This window comes from Mobula birostris, chromosome 1, assembly GCF_030028105.1.
Source record: "Mobula birostris isolate sMobBir1 chromosome 1, sMobBir1.hap1, whole genome shotgun sequence".
Classification (NCBI taxonomy): domain Eukaryota; kingdom Metazoa; phylum Chordata; class Chondrichthyes; order Myliobatiformes; family Myliobatidae; genus Mobula; species Mobula birostris.
The window spans coordinates 48,132,026-48,151,186 of record NC_092370.1 but is presented as its reverse complement, the minus strand read 5'-3'; the positions used below and the strand labels follow the sequence as shown (position 1 = coordinate 48,151,186).

The 19,161-nt window shown below is 39.9% G+C and overlaps 1 protein-coding gene across 1 annotated transcript in view; it reads right to left on the bottom strand.

Annotated features, from left to right (window-relative positions):
• The window catches only part of atp6v1h (ATPase H+ transporting V1 subunit H), a 96,194-nt gene extending 84,537 nt beyond the window's left edge, over positions 1-11,657 (bottom strand). The window contains exons 1-2 of the mRNA XM_072254922.1: positions 11,577-11,657; positions 5,892-6,024 (exon numbers count right to left, since the gene is read on the bottom strand). Coding sequence (XP_072111023.1) covers positions 5,892-5,995 — 104 coding nt within the window. The 5' untranslated portion in view covers positions 5,996-6,024; positions 11,577-11,657. The remainder of the gene's footprint in view (positions 1-5,891; positions 6,025-11,576) is intronic.
• Positions 11,658-19,161: the final 7,504 nt, after the last annotated feature.

Below are 19,161 nucleotides of genomic sequence, written 5' to 3'. Positions count from 1 at the left end.
AGGTCCCACACGGAAGGTTGGTTAGGAAGGTTTAATCGTTAGGTATTAATATTGAAGTAGTAAAATGGATTCAGCAGTGGCTAGATGGGAGACGCCACAGAGTGGTGGTGGATAACTGTTTGTCAGATTGGAGGTCGGTGACTGGTGGTGTGCGTCAGAGATCTGTACTGGGTCCAATGTTATTTGTCATATACATTAATGATCTGGATGATGGGGTGGTAAATTGGATTAGTAAGTATGCAGATGATAGGTGGAGTTGTGGATAATGAAGTAGGTTTTCAAAGCTTGCAGAGAGATTTAGGCCAGTTAGAAGAGCGGGCTGAAAGATGGCAGATGGAGTTTAATACCAATAAATGTGAAGTGTTACATTTTGGTAGGACTAATCAAAATAGGACATACATGGTAAATGGTCGGGCAATGAAGAATGCAATAGAGCAAAGGGATCTAGGAATAATGGTGCATAGTTCCCTGAAGGTGGAATCTCATGTGGATAGGGTGGTGAAGAAAGCTTTTGGTACGCTGGCCTTTATAGATCAGAACATTGAGTATAGGAGTTGGGATGTAATGTTGAAATTGTACAAGGCATTGGTGAGGCCAAATTTGGAGTATTGTGTACAGTTTTGGTCACCGAATTATAGGAAAGATGTCAACAAAATAGAGAGAGTACAGAGAAGATTTACCAGAATTTTACCTGGGTTTCATCATCTAAGTTACAGAGAAAGGTTGAACAAGTTGGGTCTTTATTCTTTGAAACATAGAAGGTTGAGGGGGGACTTGATAGAGGTATTTAAAATTATGAGGGGGATAGATAGAGTGGACATGGATAGGCTTTTTCCATTGAGAGTAGGGGAGATTCAAACAAGAGGACATGAGTTGAAAGTTAAAGGGCAAAAGTTTAGGAGTAACATGAGGGGGAACTTCTTTACTCAGAGAGTGGTAGCTGTGTGGAACGAGCTTCCAGCAGAAATGGTTGAGGCAGGTTTAATGTTGTCATTTAAAGTTAAATTGGATAGATATATGGACAGGAAAGAAATGGAAGGTTATGGGCTGAGTGCAGGTCAGTGGAGCTAGGTGAGAGTAAGAGTTCGGCACGGACTAGAAGGGCCGAGATGGCCTGTTTCCATGTTGTAATTGTTATATGGTTATAACATGATTACATGGGTGTTTGGCTGTGCAGTCACGTGTGAGCACAGTCTACAGTAACGAGCTCAGCACAATGCTAGGGCCATAAATGTTGATCACGATGGGAAGAGAGGAGCGGTTGTGCATCCTGACCATCTGAGATCTTTCGGCTAGGAAGTCCAACACACATCTGCACAGAGGTGTATTTAGACCAAAGGTGGGGAGTGTTGGGCAGATGGAACCAGATCTGGCATGTGTAGAAGTGGGTAGGGAGATTACTTAGAGAGAAAGGCTGGAAGGGTGACTAAATGACTTTCTGTAATATGATATAACATAAACATCAAATGAAATGTCATTAAGATCAATGGAAAACAATTTACCTTCCGGAGATATAAACTAAATGAACCATCACAGAAGATTATTACTGCAAAAATTCAAATGCAAATACTTAAAAAATGGCTAGTAAATTCAACAACACACACAAGATGCTGGAGGAACTCGGCAGGCCAGGCAGCATCTATGGAAAAGAATACAGTCAACGTTTCAGGCCATGGCCCTTCATCAAAACTGATGCCATATTTAAGTGTGGTGAAATACACCACTGCTGTTAATCGAATCAAAGTTGATAAATAGGCATAGAGGGAGATTGAAAAGATGGTTGACAACAGCAACCTCTCACTGAACACCAGCAAAACTAAAGAGCTTATTATTACCTACAGGAGGAAGAAACCGGAGGTCCACGAGCCTGTTCTCATCAGGGGATCAGAGGTGGAGAAGGTCAGTAACTTTAAATTCCTCGATATCGTCATATCAGAGAATCTGACCTGAGCCCAGCACTCAATTGCTATTATCAAAGTTCAAATTCAAAGTAAATTTATTCTCAAAGTCACCTGAGATGCATTTTCTTGTGAGCATTCACAATTAATACAAAGAAGTACAATAGAATCAATGGAAATTTGCATACAATGTAGACAAACAGCACACAGAAGACAACAAACTGTGCAAACACAAAAAGAAAACAAAAAATAATAATAATAAACAATAAATATCAAGAACATGAATGAAGAGTCCTTGGAAGCTAGTCCATAGATTGTGGGAACAGTTCAGTGTGAGGGAGAGTGAAGTTTTCCACTCTGGTTCAAGAGCCTGATGGCTGCAGTGATGATCTGGCTTCGTGCTTGTGGACCCACTTTCATGAACCAGTTCTGAATGTTATTTGCTGACTTTTATTGCTTGCATGATTTTTTTCTGCACATTGGGTTTTTTTTTAATTAAAATGGATTCTATTGGGTTTCTTTGTTTTGTGGTTGCCCGTAAGCTGACAAATCTCAAGGTTGTATACAGTATGCATATTTTGATAACAACTGTTCCTGAACTTGGTGGTGTGGGTCCAAAGGCTTCTTCTAGCACTTCCTTCCCAATGGCAGCAGTGAGAAGAGAGCATGGCCTCAATGGTGAGGGTCCTGAATGGAGGGAGATATAAAAATCTGACTGAATGTGCCACAACAATAATCTATCACTAGATATCAGCAAAACCAAAGAGCTGATTGACTACGGGAGGAAACTGGAGGTCCATGAGCTAGTCATCAACGGGGGATCAGAAGTGGAGAGGGTCAGCAACTTTAAATTCCTCGGCGTTATCGTATCAGAGGACCTGTCCCACGACCAGCATGCAAGTGCCAGTTCAAAAAAGGCACACAGCACCTTTACTTTCTTTGAAGTTTGCATACATTCGTCATATTATCGAAAGCTTTTGACAGTCCAGTCCATCATAGGTAACTCCCTCCCTTTCACTGAGCATATTTACAAGGAGCACCGCAACAGGAAAGCAGCATCTATCAAAGGCCCCCATCATCCAGGCCATGCTCTTTTCTTGCTGCTGCCATTGGGAAGGAGATTGGAAACTTGGCTGAGTGGTGTAATAACAACCACCTCTCACTCAATATCAATAAGACCAAGGAACTGAATGTAGATTTCAGAAGAGGGAAACCAGAGGTCCATAAGCCAGTAATCAAAGGATCAGAGGTAGAGAGGGTCAGTAACTTTAAATTCCTGGGTGTCACCATCTCCGAGACCTGTCCTGGACCCATCATTATTGCGAAGAAAGCACAACAGCGCCTCTACTTCATCAAGAGACTGCAAAGGTTTGGCATGTCATCAAAAAACTTGGCAAACTTTTGTAGATGTGTGGTGTAAAGTGTGCTGACTGGCTACATTACTGCCTGGTATGGGAACACCAATGTCTTTGAGTGGAAATTTCTACCAAAGGTAGTAGATTTGGCCCAGTACGTCACGGGTAAAACCCTCCCAACCACTGAGCACATCTACATGAAACATTGCCGTTGAAAAGCAGCATCCATCATCCAAGATCCTCACCACCCAGGCCATGCTCTTTTCTTGCTGCTGCCATCCAGTAGAAGGTACAGATACCTCAGGACTCGGACCACCAGGTTCGACTCTCAACCATTAGGCTCATCAACAAAAGGGGATAGCTACACACATTTAAAGACTCTGTAGTACTGTTATTTCATGTCCGTTATTTATTTATCTATATTTGCATTTGCACAGTTTGTTTGCAGTTTACAGTTACCATTCTATGGATTTGCTAAGTATGTCCACAGAAAAGGAATCTCACGGGTTGTATGTCGTGATGTGTATGTTGAACAGTTATTACCCTTCAACCATCAAGTTCCTGAATCCAATGTGGATAACTTATTCACCTCAACTCCGAACTGTTTCCACAACCTATGGACTCACTTTCAAGGGCTCTACAACTCAGGTTCTCAGTATTATTTATTTATTATTTGCAGTTTGCCTTTGTCTTTAAACATGCTGGCTGTTTGTCAGTCCTTGTGTGTAATTTTTCATTCATTCTACTGTATTTCTTTGTTCTACTGTGAATGCCTGCAAGAATAGGAACCTAAAGGTAATATATGGTGACATATACATACTTTGATAAAAAAAACTTTAAACTTTGAGTGCTGAAACCTCTGACTTAATTCAACACATTGTTTACACAAATATAATTTATAGTTTATCATTGCCAGCATCTATACTCCACAGTCCATTCGTTCCTAATTGATTAAAATGCAACTTTGCATAAACTGTCCTTCATCAAGTTGTGCTGACTCAGCACCACCATCTTCCTTGAGCTAGACTGCATCTCAATCTTCCAAATTTAATTTCCATAGCAGTAACCCCTGTAGCATCCTCAATCATTATTTTCTTACAGCACACTTTCTGAAATTTTAAAGTCTGACATTTTTGCGTTCTCTTCGCTCAACCTACCAAGATTCCAGTAGTTAGTCATATTCTCTGAAATTTACTTTTCTACCTGACATAGATTTAAAACAAAATGGATTCTGTGACCAAGATTTTATCCACCTCTACATTTTAGGGTGGGATGACTGATGAATTACTAGAGGAGCAGTATGTAATTAAATAGTTGAAGGAATGGCAAAACAAAAATAAAGGCAAAGACTTGCACTCTTTAGATGCCATGTATAGGAAAAGAACAAGCAATGCAAATGAGATTAAATGGCACCCAGCGAGGACAAGTTTTTTTTTGTTTTACAGGGAAATGAAGCAGAGCTACTTGGTGAGAAAGTGATCTGCAGAAACAGAAAACAGCAAGTCTTGACAGAGAAAAGCTGCTAATTTCCTCCAATTCTCAAATACATCCGCACAGAAGTATCCTAATTTTAAAAAGCACACTAGGTGATCAATTTATCTTTCTTAGCAATGAGTAAATTACTTTTCATTTTGAAAGCTGGTGCTCACTTGCACCACTTACAAACTGGATCTTGTCAGAAAAGCCAGTTTGAAATGATAATGCAAACAGATGAGGTGTAGCAGGAAAAAATAAAAGCAAATAAGTCTTGGATAACAATTTTTAAAATATTCATCCCCATTTATCATGCGGAGGTTTTGGAAAGGCATTTGTTTTTTCGGAAATAAAACAAAATGAAAAATGCTTCACTGAAAAAATACATTTGGAAGGAATCAAATACTTTGAGCAAATGCAATCATAGCATCAAGCTTGTAACAGGCAATTAAAAAGATTGAGATGAATAGTTATGTCTTCAAGGCTGCATTTCCAGTGCAATTTTTATTGACTCAGCTGTACTTTACCAACTAAAAGCAGTTGGTAAAGAGACAAAATAGTCACTAAGAAAACAGCTAGAGATCATAGAGAAATGGGCACATTCAACATTTTTCAGGAATTCAACATGTCCACAATACATTGTTGAGGATAATTATTGGGTCTGATATAAAAATAGAGCAGAGAGGCCTTCAACCCATCACATCCACAACAGTCATCGAATATCTGTATTCCACACTAATTGCACTTCCTAACACTTGGCCTGTCGCCTACAGTGTCATAGCATTTAAGGTACTTAACTATTGCTAGACTACTTTCTCCACATCTCCTTGGGAAGCGTATTCCAGATTTCAACCACCAAACACATCCATGTTTCCCAAATAGCCACCCACCTGCAATACAAAAACTACACTAGTTCTTCCAACCAGTGCTTGTTCCATTGACACAAATATATATTTAAGATGATTGTTTTGACATAAATGACTCATACCCAAAAAAAATTAATTAAGGGAAGGAGCAAATCAAAGTAAGACTGCCAATGTCATTAAATTGTCCTTAAAAAAACTGCCAAATTGAGTGTATTTTTAAAAAGGAAAGATGAGTGATACAAAAGGTAGCTAAGACCCTCGGAAGACAATGCTCAGATCATAATTAGAAATATACTCACTGAAGGTAAGATTGCCAGTTGACCTTATTTGCTCGAACTTCAGCCGCTTTTGCAGCAATAATATTGGTAGGAACTGCAGCATCTACAGCACCTCTGATGTCCATTTCCTTCAGCTACCTATTACCAAAATTGCCTAAAAAAAACAAAAAGATATTTACTGAGTATTAACCTTAACATCCACCAGGGAATCTAGCTGTAACTAAAATCATTCAGAATTTCCTTGTCTGTCCTCCCAGAAATGCAAAATGTACCGTTTTATTACCTGGACAAGAAACAAAAGGGGGATCAGAGGGTGGGGAGAGAGAAGCAGCAGCATTAAAAAAATCCTAACCAATTAATACATCTGCTGTTCTGCTCACTGAAGGCTCATAGCTTTACTGTTTCAGTATTTAAGATAATACAATCCAGTAACGGTACACTTCGAGGGTAAGCAAGTGTGTCCCACAGTTCCAGCTGCTTCCAAAATTAACACTGGATATCAACAATCATCCAAACAAGAACAGTATAGCAACAATCATCCAGACAGATTCACTGATCAATAATGCCAATTTGTTCTGATTTCCCAATGAACAAATAATAGTCAAGCAAAAGTTAACAGATCACACAGACTCTTTTCTACCATGGTCTATTTAATAATTTGTAACAAAGCCCATATAGAAAGTGATTGTGCATTATCAGAGCTTAAACAAGTGCCATTAAAAACATATGGGCAAATTCAATTATTAGACCAGCAATTCTCCAAAATCTATTCTATACTGTTTTACATTATCTAAAATGTAACTATTACTAGGAGTTTAATTATTAAACCACTTGGTATGAAGTTTTGGGTGCTTTCAATCCTATCCTCAATCTTCAATCCTAAAACCTGTGAAAAAAATACAATGTGAAAAACATCTTCTTTAAAATGTGTTTGTATTTTGTCCTAATTACAAAGACGAGCACTCCACGGGATACATATATATGCCTAAAGAATACACGTATACGAACAACTAATCCAGAAAAAAAACATATTATTTGCAATTAACACAAAGCCATCTTTCCATCTTTGTCAGAACAAACTGCATTCATCTTTTTCGTTAACATTTAGAACAAATATTTATACCTCTGGATCTCAAATTAAAGTTTTACATGAAGAATTAGATTTCATTTAGCACTGTCAAACATAAAATTTACTAAAGAATCAATTTCTCATGTTTTTCAAGTTCCCTTCCCAATGTGCTTTTTATTTGACATAAGTTTTAACAAAACTGAATGTTAGTTCTATAAAATGCTACATATGCAATACTGCTGCAACATACAGGACCAAACAACAAGTTGTTTCAAGTACACTAGACAAAATGAACAACTACCTTCCACAAAAAGGCAGATTCCATTTATCCTCTCTTATTTATCAAAGGGATGGAAGCTGTCATCAGCACTTCTATCAGCTAGCACTAACCATGACCTGCACACAATTTCCCATTTTAGGTTTTGCTAGGACAATAGAGTTCCAAACCTTATTACAGTTATGCTCTAAACTAGAGTCAAAGAACCAAATTTCAAAGGCAATACACCATTTGTCATCAAAACTCCCCTTGACAGAGTAGGGCATCAAGGATCCCGGAAGAACTCAGTGGGGAATCCTGAGGAAATCCAATCCGCTGTTTGGAGACAAGCTGCACAAACTAAGAGTTGTTAAAGACCAGCTATCTCAGCTCAAGTTATTGCTACAACTGCTCCTCCAAGCGACATCTTCATTACACCCAGTGAAATTGCCTTTGTTAACAATTGCACTTCATAATCCAGCGTAACTGGGCAGATAGTGGAACAAGATGGATAAGGATAGCCAAAAAATGCTAGCCTTGCCAGTAATGCTCATAAATCAAATTAATAAAAAGGCTCTACCAGTATAATTAAAGATTTTGAAATTTATAAATAGCAAAGAAGAATCTGCGCTCTCATCTAGAAAACTGAGGTGACAAACTTCTAAAGGTAAGTTGCTGGCATGGAAAACAACAATGCCCAGGAACAAAAAATAAATCCTGCAGAAAGTGGCGGATACAGCCCAGTACACGACAGGCAAAGCCTTCCCCACCATTGAGCACAACTACAAGGTGCTCTGCCACAAGAAAGCAGCACCTATCATCAAAACGTTTATTCGGATTTATGATGAACTGTGGCTGTAGCCTGCTCCAAATGCAGTGATGTCTGACTTTGTGTCAGTTCTGAAGCTATTTGCTTACATAAAGCTTCAGTTCTGAAGCTATTTGCTTACATCAATTGTTTGCACAATTTGTTTTTCTCCCCCTCTCTGTATTCTGGGTGCTTAGCGGTCTTCTTTTTTATGGGCGCTTTTGCAATGTCTTTGGTTTGTGACTGCCAGTAAGGAGCTGCATCTCAAGGCTGCACAATGTACTGTATACATACTTCAATAATAAATGTACTTTGAAGTAACCCCGCCATCCGGGCCTTGCTCGCTTCTTGCTGCTGCCATCGGAGAGGAGGGACATGAGCTTTAGGTCCCACATGTTGGGCATTAGCCTACAAAGCACCCAGGACATCTTCAGAGAGTGGTGTATCAGAAAGGCAGCGTCCATTATTAAAGACCTCCAGCACCCAGGGCATGCCCTTTTCTCACTGTTACCATCAGGTAGGAGGTACAGAAGCCTGAAGGCACACACTCAGCGAGTTAGGAACAGCTTCTTCCCCTCTGCCATCCGATTCCAAATGGACTTTGAAGCTTTGGACACTACCTCACTTTTTTGATATACAGTATTTCTGTTTTTGCACGTTTTTTTGAAATAATCTATTCAATATACATAATTGATTTACTTGTTTATGTTTTATTTTATTTATTATTATTTTTTTCTCTCTCTGATAGCTTATGTATTGCATTGAACTGCTGCTGCTAAGTTAACAAATTTCACGTCACATGCCGGTGATAATAAACCTGATTCTGATTCTGAACTTGAACGAATGGACAAAAAGGTGGCAGATGGAATATAGTGTTGGGAAATGCATGATAATGCATTTTGGTAAAAGGAACAATACTACAGGATGTTATCTAAATAGCAAATTCAAACATCAAAGGTGCAGGGAAACTTGGAAGTCCTCTTGCAAAACTTGCAGAGGTTAATTCATAGGTTGAGTCTGGTAAAGAAGATAAGTGCAATTTTGACACTTATTTAAAGGAGAATAGAATATAAAGACAAGGAGATAATGCTGACACTTCACAAGACACTTGTTAGGCCGAACTTGGAGTATTATCAACAGTTTTGGGCTCCTTTATCTCAGAAAGGATGTACTGTCATTGGAGAGTCCAGAGGAGTTTCACAAGGATGATTCCGGGAAAGAGGGGGTTAACATATGAGGAATGTTTGGCAGCTTTGAGCCTGTACTCACTGGAATTTAGAAGAATGTTTGGGCATCTCATTGAAACCTACCAAATGTTGAAAGGACTAGATAAGGTGGATTTGGAGAGAAAATTTCCTCTGGTGGAGGTATCCAGAACTAGGGGGGCACAACCTCAAAATTAAGGGATGACCTTTTAGAACAGAAGTAAGGAGGATTTTTTTTTAGCCAAAGAGTGGTGATTCTGTGGAATGCTTTGCCACAGGCTGCGGTGTAGGCCAAGTCCATGGGAAAATTAAAATCAGAAGTTGATAGATTCCTGATTGGTTGGGGCACCAAGGGAAATGGTGAGAGGGTAGGTGTATGGGGTTGAATGGGATGTGGGATCAGTCATGACAGAGACTGAGTAGCCTAATTCTGTTCCTATGTCTTATAGTCTTATGATTTAGGAGTAGTTATTATGCTTCAACCATCAGGCTCCTAAACTGGTGAGGATAACTTCATTCACCTCAAATCTGAACTGATTCCAGAAACTATGGATCCACTTTCAAGGACTCTAACTCAGTCTCAGTAACACTGACTTACTTATTGTTAGTATTTGTTTTATTTTGTATTTGCACAGTCTGTCTTTTGCACATTACATGTTTGTCAGTATTTGCTAATGTGTAGTTTTTGCAATGACTCTCGCATTTTTGTCTTACTGTGAATGCCTGCAAGAAAATGAATCTTAAGGTGACCTATGCAATTTGATAATAAATTTATTTTGATCTTGAACTTTCAGGTAACGAGTTAGAACAAATATCAATAAATAGCAGCACTGGTCTTACCAACAGAAATCTATCTAGCCAGCAGTGACTAATATGGCACTATTTTCGGGTGCTATATTTGGGGAGTGAGATCTACTTTCATTCACCTAATTCATCAGTTGCCCATCGTACATTATATCAAAGGTATTCAAAAGTATAACAAGTGCATATTTTTGACTATGTCTATAATACAGTTTTAGTACTATAATGCTATTGATAATGTTGATTTGTTTTATATTTATCATGATAATCATAATAATCATAATGTTCTGATTTGTTTTATATTTCATTTAAATACATAATTTGTTACTCAGAACTTGGTCTTGATGTGTCCCAATGAATGAAAATTGATAATTTACATATAACCGATGCCCAATTTCCAATCTACGCCTTGATTTTAATTCAAAAATACTTTCAATGCAATAGTCCACATTTATCTTTAATAAATATAATTTAGACCTTTCCACTTCCTTCACCAGAATTTGGAATTCTGGCACAACTGTTGTCATAACATTAACATAGCATGCAAAACAAAAGACTTTCCAGTGTATCTCAGAAATGGGCTAATAATAAACCAATTTATAAGGATTTACTGGATTTTTAACCACAGGTTAATGGTAGTACTTTGACTTTTGTACACACTGATTCACAGGACATACAAGGCTGCTTCCTGCCTCAGTTATTGTAATTCACCAGGTTATGCTTTTGGTTCAGTGCTACTTGCGGGAAGGAAGTTCCCAATCCCAAAACAAAGCTGAGCTATGCTTGCCTTTTACCACCAAATACAATATTCGAGAAACTCCTGTGTTGATTGTTTCCTCTGGTGGTCTGATTATATTAACGAATTTGTTTATGCCTCCCATAACATTTGATATTTCAATTATCCTAAATTCTAGCAAATAGTGAATAATCAGTAACCAAGTAAAATGTCAATACACTGAAATGAAAGGTTAAACTAAAACTTCAGATCTTTAAAGTAGTGAATGCAATTCATTGCGAAATTAGGGAAGGAAAAGTGGGTGGAAATCACAAGGACAATCAGCGAATGATTACTAATCAAAAAGCATTTGGATGTGCAATAGAACTACACCTTGAAACTAATTTGGTGCATCAACAGCCGTGGAAATAAGGTGCACCGCTATAACCTTCGGGACAACACTGTTGACAAAACACACGGGAGATGAACCAAACAGAAAGCGAGTTGGAGCAGGTTGAGGGCAGCGAGGGCTCGCAGAGAGGCCCAACTCAGGACTGCATCGGCGGTGACAGGAGGGCAGGCCGAGCACCCCTCACTGCACGCCGCCGCACCAAGAAGCGGAACCAGGTAGAGCATCCCGTGCTTGCACCGACAGAGAGACAGCGACAGCAGCCGAGGCCACAGGATGGTACGATACGGTACGGTATGGCACGGACAGCACACCGACCGCCACCAGGACCCTTGTCTCGTCCCCCCGGGAGATTGACTCGCATTGCCCGGCTCCGTAGTGGGAGAACACGCGGGGAACCCTCCGTTTTGCAAATAAAAGCCAAATCAGGGCTCAAACCTCACCTCGGAACAAGCGTAGCGTCACTCTGAAACACTCCGAACACGCTGTGTCATGTGACCAATCACATGATTAGGCGACTCTTAAAGGGGCAGGGGCAGGGTCGTGGTTGAGTCGAGCTCCATCTGGAAGAAGCTGGTTTCTACCTTGCTCTCTAAAGGTTTCTTTATCCTTAATTACAGAAACAGGTTTTCAACTCTGTCTAGATGTCTTTTAACCATTCCATAACTCACGTGGACTAGATAATTTATTAATACACGATATGCCGGGGGGGGGGGAATGATAATACCCTTTTCTGACAAGGATGCCTCAGAATACAGCTCTCCTCTGGTCTAAGGGCGGCGGGGAAATACATGGTTTTCCTGAATTCGCGTATGTAATATTCTTATTCCTTGACCAGGTACAGGGATAAGGTCACATTCCACCCCAAAATATACTTTATTCATAAAATGCACGGCTGTAAGCCATGACTTTGCATACTGCGCTATAGGTATGTTAGTATATTGACAGTATGTCAAACGGCATAGGTTCTGGCGTCTTCGCCCTTTCAAATCCTATTGAGGAGTCTCGGCTCGAAACGTCGACTGTTTAAAAGTTCAAAGTAAATTTATTATCAAAGTACTGTACATGTATGTCACCATATACAGTACAAGACAGATTCATTTCCTTGCAGGTATACTTAATAAATTCAATAACTGTAATTAAATCAATTAAAGACCTGGTATGCAAAAGATTGCAAACTATACAAATACAAAAACAATCAAAAGTAAGCAATAAATATCAAGGACATACGATGAAGAGTCTTTGAAAGTATCAGTAGGTTGTGGGAGCAGTTCAGTAATGGGATGAGTGAAGTTATCCTCTCTTGTTCAGGAGACTGATGGTTGAGGGGTAATAACTGTGCCTGAAATTTAGATGCCATTCCTAATCTTTATAAACTCCTAAGGAAGTAGAGGCACTGCAGTGCTTTCTTCATAATCGCACTTACATGCTGGGTCCAGGACAGGTCCTTTGAGATGATAACACTAAGAAATTTAAAGTTGCTGACCCTCTCCACCTCTGATCCCCTGATGAGGACTCCCCCCGAAGTGAATAATCAGCTCCTTGGTCTCGCTGACATTGAAGAAGAGGTTGTTGTCGTAACGCCACTCAGCCAAATTTTCAACCTCCTTCCTATATGCTGATTTGACACCACCTTTGATTCAGCCTATTTCAGTGGTGTTCATTTTCATAGATGCTACCTGACCTGCTGAGTTGTGTGTGTGATTTCCAGCATCTAGTATTTATAGATTTTTCCATCCCCAAACATTCCATGGGTATGCAAAATGCTGCACAACTACCAGAGTTGAAATATATTTGGTTCAACTATATATCCTTAACTGGACTTTCTTTCTGTATCCTTTCCATCCCCTTCATTCTGTCATTTGTTTTGTCATTCATAATGTCATATAGTATCCTTCTCATTGCATGAGGGACAATTACTGGTATCTAGCTGGTCTGTCCATTTTCTGTCACTCACATCAGAGTTATCATGAGTCTTTCTTTATGTTGAATTTTTTTTTCATTTTCTTCCCCTTCATGAACTGCCTTCATCTGCTTGTTTCTCTGCTGCCTTCCCTTTCATTGACTATGGAGGTGGAAGACTGCCATTTGCTGAGACCAAACTTTCCTTTTGCTGCTCAGGTTCTTGGCTAGAGTCTTGGTGAAACTAGGGGATTTATTTTCCTTTGTGGAAGAATTGGTACAACTTCCCTTTTTATTACTCTTGTGCAGGAACACTTGAGGTGAGAAATGTGGGGCTGGCTTGCCTACCCTGACAACATGTTGGCATTTGCTCTCCTTGCAATGTTTTGGCTGAGAGTCTTCCTGCTTGCAGTTTCTGCAAATGATTGCAGTTCAAACTGCTGCCCATTGCCATAGATGTGACGTACCCTAGTTTCTCCTGCATAGACCAGATAACCTCGAAGTATTATAATCACAAAGCTGGGGTAAAGATCAATGATGGTTCCTTTTCCATTTATTTTAATCATAACCTTGGCCTGATGTTTGCTTGTCAAGATTCCAAAGAGGTTGTTAACGCTGGTGGAGTTTCATGTTCCCTAAATGAAGCATTTGTTCCTTTCATTTGGTTGTGACCATTTTCCAACATGAAAACAGAATGAACGCCATCCAAAATAAATCAGGAATGTGCACCAGGTTCTTTGAGGTGGGAGACTGCATAGATTTCTGTTATTTCTCCTAGGAGACTACGGCATCTTCAGCTGCCTTGCATTGTTCCAATTATCACAATTACCTGAGTATCCTTCAGAGAAAACATATTGTGGTTTGAATACACAACAGACAAGGAGCTAGTCTTCCTTCCTGTTTTTAACCATCACTCTAAGATGTAGTAAAAGCCTTGGCCACCTCTCTGGTTTTCTATCATGGCCAAATGAAAGATCAGGCTACTGTTACTGAAGAAAGGAGTTAGATTAATGTCTGACCTGCATTGAGGTCCATCTTTATAACAGCAAATAAATTCAATCCACGACCCAGAAAAAGAATAGAAACCTGAAAAATTCTCAGATAAAGTTCCAAGGATTTCAAGGGTGCCAATGCAATTTATTGGCATTCTGTTGGGGGACCAGTTGAAGCAATTTGCTGAACGTTCAATGTCAAGGTATTTCTTCTCACTGATTGGACAATGTGGACTAACCAATGTGTAGTCCAAGATCTCTCAAAGTAGCATTAAATGTAAGTGAATATTGTAAGCTACTGAGAGATTAACAAAACCAGCACCAGTGATATGGCATCTCCCAAAACAATCCTCAATATTTTGGATGAAGTACTGGTATCTATGTAAATCTACAATAAAACTTTTAAATTATAATTTTCTCCAGAAACAACTCAAGTCAGTTGTTACCATTTTCTCAAGAGTGCTGAAGAACTTATAAATTTGGCCAATGTTGATTTTCTATACATAAAGTTAAAAATCCTGCAGAGTTAAAAACATGGGATTCTGCAGATGTTGAAAATCCAGAGAGTTAAATGCAAAATACTGGAGGAACACAACAGATCAGGCAGCATCTATGAAAAGGAATAAATAGAGGGTATTTTGATCTGAAATCCTTTATCAGGACAGGAAAGGAAGGTGGAAGAATAAGAGGTGGGGGAGGGGAATGAGAACAAGCCAGATTGAGATAGGAGAAGCTAGGTGAGGAGCAAGTTAGGTGGGTAGGGGTGGGAGGAATGAAGTGAGAATCTGAGAGGTAAAGAAGTAAAGGGCTGAAGAAGGGAAAATCTGGTAAGAGAGGAGAGTAGACCACAGGAGGAAGGGAAGGAGGAGGGGCACCAGGGGTAGGTGATAGGCAGGTGAGAAGAAGAGAAGAGGTAAGAGGCGATCCAATCACAAACAAGAAAAATCTGCAGATGCTGGAAATCCAGGCAACACATACAAAATGCTGGAGGAGCTCAGCAGCCAGGCAACATCTATGGAAAAAAGTACAGTTGACATTTCAGGGTGAGACCCTTTGGCACCAAAGGGTTTCGGCCTGAAATGTTGACTGTACTCTTTTCCATAGATGCTGCCTGGCTTGCTGAGTTCCTCCAGCATTTTGTGTGTGTTGCGAGGAAAGAGGTGAGTCAGAGTAGGTGTGGAGGAAAATTAAGCTTGAAAATTAATGGTTAACATTAAGGAATTAAGTTCTGTTGGTATTGAAGAGCTAATAACGCACGGATAAAAATGATATTGTATCCATTAAATAGGGGCCGTGGACAATTCTGATTTGATGGAGACAGACGTGAAAGCACAGAGGAACATCTGGAAAAATTTCTGAAACGCTGGTTCGCTGTCGCTGTTACTGGGCAATCGAGAATCTTCTGGAGGTTAGGCCCCAAAATCCCCAGCTTTGCCTGCTGCTGGCAACCAAGACTGAGGTCAAATTGTTCGGACAGAGATGGTGCTCGGTACTCGGAGTCAGAGGGCTGATCGGAGGCTCGAAGTTTTCAGACGACTCACAGTCGGACTGTGGTCGGGCATGGCAGGGAGAGTTTTTCTTCCTTCTCCCTTCTGCGTGAGATGTGGGACATTTGAGAGACTTTGAACTTTTTTACTGTGCTATGGCCTGTTCTTCATCAAGTTATGGTATTGTTGCACTGTTGTAACTATATGTTATAATTATTGGTTTTGTTAGTTTTTTCAGTCTTGGTCTGTCCTGTGTTTTGTGATAGCACACCGCAGGAATATTGTATCATTTCTTAATGCATGCATTACTAAATGACAATAAAAGAGGACTGCGTGTCCTCGTAATCTAATAATCCAATGTTGTGCATAAGGAGGAACCCTTAGCCTTCAAATCTACGTGACTAATGACTTTGTTTCTTCCAGTTAATGGGGAACTGATTGTAATGGGGAGGTTCCTTCAGCCTTCAAGGGTACAGGACCAACGGCTTGGTTTCTTCTAATTAATAGGGGCCTAATTGCGTATGTGGGGATGCTATATGTCTAATTTTGTGTTAGGTATGGAAGCATCCAGAACTTGTCGGTAAGATCTAAGCAGGAACTCTTGACCCCTGAAAACTGCTCAACAGCATGTACAGTATTTTAAGATATAAAAGACCATGCTTGTGTTCGCTTTAGCACATAATAAAGTAATTACCGGGGTCTGTGTCTTTGTTTTATCCTAATCAGTGATAGTAAATTTCTCTGGCAGTAGGGAATGAAAGACGAGGGAAGGGGAGGGGGGAAATTACTGGTGCTTAACAAAGAGCCCCCCTCCCCAAATCTACGTTGGGTCTCATTGATGTTGAGGAGACAACATTGAGAGCACAAGATACGTTAGACAACTCCAACAGACTTACAGGTGAAGTGTTGCCTCACCTGAGAGGACTGTTTGGGGCCCTGATGGAGGTGAGGGAGGAAGTGAATGGGCAGGGGTAGCACTTCTGTTGCTTGCAGGGATAAGTGGCAGGAGGGAGATCAATGGAGAGGAATGAATGGACAAGCAAATCATGGAGAGAGCAATCCTGCAGAAAGTGGAGAATAGAGGTAAAGATTGTTTGGTGGTAGGGTCCTGTTGAAGATGGTGGAAGTTGTGGAGAATAATGTGTCAGATGCTGAGGTTCATGAGGTGATAGGTAAGGACAAGAGGGCATCTATCCCTGTTAAAGTGGCAGGATGATTGGGTGAGGACGGATGTCCAAGAAGTGAGGGCAGCATCAATGGTGGAGGAAAGGAAACCCCATTCTTTGAAGAAGGAGGATAACTCTGATGTTCTGGAGTTAAAATCCTTTAACAGATTTTACCATTTTTAAACCTATTATCATTGCACATTGTTCTAACTCAGTCTGAACAATGAAGAGAAGGACATTCAGGAAATTCATTGTGTTCTCTGTTAAAACCATCCGTAGAACATGTTCCTTTTAGTAATTTGTAATTGATTTATTATTATCACATGTACAATTGTAGACTGTATCTCGGGTAACGATGAGTTTGAGTACAGAAAGGAAATTAAGAACCTGGTGGCATGGTGTGAAGACAATAACCTATCCCTCAACATCAGCAAGACGAAGGAATTGGTTGTTGACTTCAGAGGGAGCAGCGGACCGCACGACCCAATTTACATCGGCGGTGCTCAAGTGGAACAGGCCAAAAGCTTTAAGTTCCTCAGGGTCGATATCACAAATGACCTGACTTGGTCCAACCAAGCAGAGTCCACTGGCAAGAAGGCCCACCAGTGCCTTACTTCCTGAGAAAACTAAAAAAATTTGGTCTGTCCCCTAAAACCCTCACTAATTCTTATAGATGCACTGTAGAAAGCATTCTTCTAGGGTGCATCACAACCTGGTATGAAAGTTATCCTGTCCAAGACCGGAAGAAGCTGCAGAAGGTCGTGAACACGGCGCAGCACATCACACAAACCAATCTTCCATCCTTGGACTCACTTTACACCGCACACTGTCACAGCAGTGCTGCCAGGATAACCAAGGACACAACCCACCCAGCCAACACACTTTTCATCCCTCTTCCCTCCGGGAGAAGGCTCAGGAGCTTGAAGATTCGTATGGCCAGATTTGAGAACAGCTTCTTTTCAACTGTGATAAGACTGCTGAACGGATCCTGACCCAGATCTGGGCCGTACCCTCCAAATATCTGGACCTGCTTCTTGGTTTTTTTTTTGCACTACCTTGCTTTCCATTTTTCTATTTTCTATTTATGATTTAAAATTTAATTTTTTAATATTTACTATCGATTTGTAATCCAGGGAGTGGGAAGCGCAGAATCAAATAACACTGTGAAGATTGTACGTTCTAGCATCAATTGTTTGGCGACAATAAAGTATAAAGATAAATGAAAAACTTTGTGTTCCATGCATCCAGATGGATGATTCCAAACATTACATTGAAATAGTACAAAAGGAAAACCAATAACAGAACAAACAATATAATGTTGCAGTTATGGAGAAACTACAGAGCTGATAGACAAAATAAGGTGCAAGAGCTATGATGAAGTTGATTGAAAAATCAAGAGCTTATCTTCTCATACAAGAGGTCTTTTCAAGAATTTTAAAACAGCAGATAGAAGCTAATCTTGGAGCTACTGCCATCTTAACTTTGAGGAAACTAGAAATAAGAGAAAACAAATGATCCTGACATGGGACGACCAACAATTTGCATGACCCTTTCAGGACACTCATTCATCCAAAATACATCACCCTTCACTGTCACCAAGTCGATAAACTGGAACTGTTACCCAAGAACAATGTGGAAATTGCATCTCTGATTTTATGTGCTGTAGCCTTGGATCAGCTTATCTCAAGTTAAGGCAATTAATGCAAGCTTTAGAATATTATATAAATACTAAAAATGCTGCTAACCAAAGGTTTCCAGTTTTCCTAAAGTGGGTTGTATCGTCTGAATTGATTTTGGCGAACATAAAACATCGAACAGTACAGCACATGAACAGAAACTTTGGCCCACAATGTCTGCACTGCACACAATGTCAATTTAAACTATATCTCTTCTGCTTGTGAGTATGCTCTTCAGATTGCAAAGAAGATTACTTTGCAATCTCAAAAACCTGTAGCGCATAAAGCAAGACCTTTAATTAGTTTTGCCTGGTTCATTTGTTAAATTGTAATTTGCACATTAATGAGGTTAAAAGTTATTGTAAAGCAAGATGAGCTCTGATGATGGTTGAAGAACGGAAGGAAACATGGCAATCAACCAGAGCTTCGCCTCCACCTTCCTCTCCGAAGGAATATTTAAACTTCTTGAAATATTTGTAAATGCTGTGATTTAGCATTTGGTGTTAAAGAATAGCAAGTGATGGTTATGAGTCACAGAAGTTATGTTTCTGAAATCATTAAGTCTGCAATTGTGACATAATTAGCTAAGGTATTCTTGTCACCCCTGCCTAGGTGCACTTACAGAAATTCAAAATCTCTCTGGGACAGTCATTACGACCTTTGCAACAGAATTATTTAGGAAGCAGCTATTAAGTACTACTCTTAAGTTCCACAGACATAGTGAAATGATGAGTAGAGAACTAGGAGGAGATTAGTGCCACTGCATTCCAATTCAGACAGAATAAGGAGGAAGAAGGGGGGTAAA